General features: G+C 31.6%; 1 protein-coding gene across 1 annotated transcript in view; it reads left to right on the forward strand.

The window, feature by feature from the left end:
- Positions 1–4,950, forward strand: part of LOC108753838 (ubiquitin-conjugating enzyme E2-17 kDa) — a 7,594-nt gene extending 2,644 nt beyond the window's left edge. Inside the window, exons 3-6 of the mRNA XM_018495769.1 lie at positions 1,219–1,250; positions 2,508–2,585; positions 2,676–2,781; positions 2,867–4,950. Coding sequence (XP_018351271.1) covers positions 1,219–1,250; positions 2,508–2,585; positions 2,676–2,781; positions 2,867–3,006 — 356 coding nt within the window. The 3' untranslated portion in view covers positions 3,007–4,950. The remainder of the gene's footprint in view (positions 1–1,218; positions 1,251–2,507; positions 2,586–2,675; positions 2,782–2,866) is intronic.
- Positions 4,951–5,484: the final 534 nt, after the last annotated feature.

Below are 5,484 nucleotides of genomic sequence, written 5' to 3' on the forward strand. Positions count from 1 at the left end.
GATACATAAAGTGAATTATTTGACATGGTGCAGCTCTATGTTCTCTATGAGTGCCAATAATGTTTGATTTGTTTGTATAGCGATATTGTATAGAATGGTGTTTGCCATGGAGCAACTGGAGAGCTCGATTTTTTGAGAAGCAAGGCTATAAAGTCCAGCGAAAAGCTACTTACACTTTTATTTCATCTTGATCATCTATGATAGTTTGATGATATTAATAACAATCGTAGGATCGTAGAATACTTGAACAATGTAATATACTGTAATTAGTCTGATCTTTGTTATAAAGATACTGTAAGATTGCAGGGCAACAAATAACTTTGTCTTGGAAATTCCCATTATTATACAGCGATACATTGTTCAATTACTGTATATGTACGTGAATCTAAAAGGTTCTATTGCCAAGATGTTGAATTATATATATATGTTTATAAATATCAAAGCTGATTATAGAATAATGGTATGATGTGTAATTGGAATCGTTGCAGTAGAGTACACTAAAAAACAACAAATAGGATGTATTTATTTTAAATTTAAATCTCTATTCTAATTAAAATATTTCGTAATTAGATGTCTTATATTATATTATTTTATATAAATCAGTAGATTCACTTCATGAAATTTTTGTAACGCTATTATCTGTTTGTAATTTCAGGAACTCCAGGACCTTGGCAGAGATCCGCCAGCACAATGCTCGGCTGGACCTGTAGGAGATGATTGTAAGTATTATATTTACAATAAATAAATGTAATAATATAAAATAAATAATATATTGACAAAGCTGTATTCCGATATACATATTACTGAAAATCTATAATATACATAACATGAACTATGTAGATTTTTAATACTAAGACTGATCAATTGGCTTTGTCTTATGACAAATTTTTCCAGCATATTGATTAGTTACAGAACAAAGAGGTTTTTGGATGACAAAAAAACAAATAGACAAATGTCTTAACAATATACATCAGAATACAGCTCAAGTTATAGATTATAAACTTGAAACTAGAGTATTTTTTATCATATTAATTGGAATTTTTTATTTATATTAGAGGTTATTTCGATTTTTTTTATTAGAAAGAAATGATTATTATTAATGTGTTATTAATTATAAAAGTTATATTTATATAAATAATAAATAATAATAATAAATATGTAAGCTATATCATGATTTAATTATAACTTGCATGTAATTATTTAACCTAATTTTTCCAGTATTCCACTGGCAGGCAACAATCATGGGACCAGTAAGTAATGCAATATTTTATGCAGATTTTTAATTTTAACATTTTGTTTTTTTTTTTTTGTAAATTAGAATTTATACAAATTACATAGGATCACAAAAAATATTTAGAGAGAACCAAACCAGAGGTGTTTTTTTCTAGATTTTGGATTGCTGAATCCGAATTCCTAAGCTGTTTTACTCTATTACATCCAATTTTTAATCGAGAATAATGATGGAAAATTTATGACAATTTAAGAAATTTGAAGAAATAGCAAAAGTAAATATGACATTAAAATGCGATTGCAGGATTAAATATATTTTTGGTAAGTTAAACAAAATGCAAAAAACTAAAAAATTTTACTTTATTAATGTTAGATATTATAACTTAATACGTCATAAAATAAACTTATGTAAAATATTGTGCAACAAACAGTCAGGCGATCTGCATGAGTCATGAAAAGTTATTTCGGCTTCAAAAATGGATATTTTAATTATCCCTAGAACATAAAATATCCAACAATTAAAATATCCATTTTTGAAATTTAAAAAACCTTCCATGACTCACACACATTATCTGACTGTTTATTGCATAATAGTACTTTATATGGATTTGTTTTATGATGTGTTAAGTTATAATACTTAATATTAGTAAAATAAAATTTGTTTTTGTTCTTACACTTTGTTTAATTTAACAAAATATATTTAAATTAGTTCTGTGATCACATTTTAATGTCATATTTATTTTTGCTCATTCAAATATTTCAATTTTTACAAATATTTCAGTTCTTAGATTTTTCATCATTTTTATCTGAATATGATAAAGCAAATGATTTTTTCGAGTAATTTGGATTCAATCCATAAACTATAAGAAATAATTATTCTGTGATTTGTATTTTTCTCCACAAAATTTTTTGTGATTTTCTAGTTACTAATTGTATTTGTATAGTAAATGTGAAATCTTTTTATATTATATTATATTAAAATGTGATGAAAAGATTTAATTTATTTTTTTTTGCCAATTATACATTGGATGTGTTCCGATATATACTGTCAGTACTGAAAATCTACAGTATACATAAGGTAACATAAATAAATATAAATTTTCACTGACAGTGTAGCGGAATACGGTCGTTACATACTATACTTTATGTTTCTTACGCTATAATGATTTGTTAATATATTTAATAAATATATTGCTATCAAAATTAATATACTATAGTATAGAATTTTATTATAAATAATTATTTAATATGTTATGATTTTTAATTTCTTATTGCAGCCTGACAGTCCGTATCAAGGAGGAGTATTTTTCCTAACAATACACTTTCCAACAGATTATCCTTTTAAGCCTCCTAAGGTACATATTACAGTTGAAATGTATATTGCAAAAGTAAAGGATACAAATAAATGTCCGCCACAAAAAATATTATTTACCATTTGTTTTCAGGTGGCATTCACGACTAGAATTTATCATCCCAATATCAACAGTAATGGAAGTATTTGTTTGGATATTTTACGATCTCAATGGTCTCCCGCACTCACTATATCAAAAGGTACGCGTGTTTCATGTAATATGCATTTGGAAAATATATTATATTTTGTATCAATAGCTTTCTAATATTATTAATCATTTTACAGTGTTATTGTCAATATGCTCCCTGCTATGCGATCCAAATCCAGATGACCCACTGGTACCAGAGATAGCCAGGATATACAAAACCGACAGGGAGAAGTATAATGAATTGGCACGTGAATGGACGCGCAAGTATGCCATGTGATGCGCCAATCTCCATTGACTTCAACATCCAAACACCACCAAGAAACAGCCCCAGCCTATTGCCACTTACGCATCAGCACCGATTGAAATTAGCTATGGCTCGTATACTTTTAAACTTAAGCAGTATTCGGGCCCGAGGAATCCTCAGGCAAACGTGATCGATCTGAACTTCTCGCGGTTCGTCAAGTCCGCGAAAAATGTTGCCACAACGGCAATTGAGGCAATTTTTGAAGGTGGTCATCCAGCATTATATATACTGAATCAGACAACACATGTCCGCTTTGTTTTTTCATAAATAAAAAAAATGGAAGTAACATATAGGAGAGTGAAAGTAGGATTTGTATTTGAATCTAATTTGATTGGTTTCTAATTATTGTGCTTATGATAATTGTAACATTACGATACCTACTTTCTCAGTGAAACTAAAAAAAACTTTGAACTGACAGCACATCGATTGTTAGTCTTAACGCAAGTGAGCAATGTTTGCCCGTCCCTTGAAACGATGTGGTCACTCTTTTGTAAGACTGGGCTATATATATATATATAAATATTACTGAAACTGTACGTGTATGCTTTGTTCAATTATTAAAATTCCTTATACCTGACAAATTCTACGAGTAACTCGAAATCTGTGCTTTTGGTTCCTGTGTGTGTGTGTAGTAATTTAATTATGCATATCGTTAATCGGCAAGTGGCAACCGTGCAACTTTAAGTAATCGGAAGTATCTGCAAACGCTGGATAAAAAGATTGTCTGATACCCGGAGTATGATCTGCAGTATCGCAGGCAGGTCTATGAGGTTCGTTATGTAATTTATTGGAAGTATAAGCGGATCGCTCGTGTCATCCTTTTTTGGCTTTATGCCGATAGGAAGCAGTCGATGGGTCACTTGATAAATGATGTAAGGGAGAACAATTCCGATTATTTAAATTTACATACGCATCGCGTTATGAATTAGGCGGCAAATACGTCGACGATGCGACGGGATCGCTACTGGATTGTTAAAATCTCAGCGACTCGTCTCACATATAGTGCATAAATGCTATTAAGTTTATGCGTCGCGTTTTGCGAATCGGGAATTCGCATTACTCGTCGTCCATCGCGACGCTATTTTACTCGCATCAATACTTTTTACTGCTGTTTTGCGTGCAGATGTTTCTTTAAGCAGCGATTTTTTTTATTATTATTTAGTTTTCGCGACCAGATGTTTTTCCTTTCATCCACAATATAAACGCGTATAGTTGTGACGCGTGACTGTACTGTCCATTGCTGGACGAACGATAGACTTAAATGCAATCTGTTATTTAAACGTTACGATTACAATATTGTATCTCCGATATATTGTGGCTGTAAGGGTAAGGCGATGTGATTACATATTATTTCTTAAAAATCTAGCTATATACAAAATGAACAAAATGTGTCGTTAAATTGCGAAATGTCATTCAGCGCGATATAGATTGATTTAAGATTATATGAAACTACATAATTGCACTGTTTGATGGTGCTAGCAGTGTGTTTTTGGCTTCTACTCATAGTTAAATAAAATCTGATACGTCATTTTAAAAAGAAAGATACGATTACTTAACTAGTGCGTAAGTAAAACGATTTTGTCTTGCGAACCACGTGTAAAGCGAAAAGCGCGTTAGAGCGAAACGTCTCAATGTAATCGGTGCTTAAATACGGCAAGCTGATGGAGCGACTAAAGGAACCTAGAGAAGACAAATCGATTAGTATGTAATGCGGCGGCCCGCTGTTTACGCCGACCTTGTCTCATACGACCGTGTATTTGCTGTAATTTAATTACGAGTAAACGCGTCGAATCTGATATTTAAAAGTTATAGCCCTCGAAAAGAAAATTGATCATCGTTCACTTTCTAGTAGAAGACGACTATTCATGTGTATAATTAATTATTACTACCGCAATAATGAACATTTTTAATAACTTATCTTGTGTACATTTTAGCATTAGCCCTTTATATAATAAAGTCCACATGATGATAAGGTAAAGCAACGAATTAGTCTTTTTCTTTTCCCCGCGCGCGTGCGGACGATAAGCAGATAGCATTGTAATCACGATCACGTTTCTCATTATGTAGTCATCAGATTTTCTTATCGTGTAATTCAAGATTCGTGCCAAGTTGCACAAATATTATTGTATTAACGACGATCTCGCGTTCGAAAGTGGTCTTAGTCCACACGTCTTTCTCAATTCTTCAATGTCAGCGATGTGACCTATGTGAAAGTAACACGAAACTGACTTTTGTGTGTGTGTGTGCGTGCGTGCGTGCGTGCGTGTGTGTGCATGTGTGTGCGTGTGTGTGTGCTCTTGAAAATTTTACTACACGCGATCGTCGCGCTTTCGATAAAGAACCTTTTTCGCCGTTAAAACAACGGCGGTTAAAACTTTAAAATTGTAATTCAAGATTGTTTTACATAAGAATGAAATATTTTACATAATGGAAAAAAAATGTTTAAACATT

Source organism: Trachymyrmex septentrionalis, unplaced genomic scaffold (assembly GCF_001594115.1).
Source record: "Trachymyrmex septentrionalis isolate Tsep2-gDNA-1 unplaced genomic scaffold, Tsep1.0 scaffold72, whole genome shotgun sequence".
In the NCBI taxonomy this organism is placed as follows: domain Eukaryota; kingdom Metazoa; phylum Arthropoda; class Insecta; order Hymenoptera; family Formicidae; genus Trachymyrmex; species Trachymyrmex septentrionalis.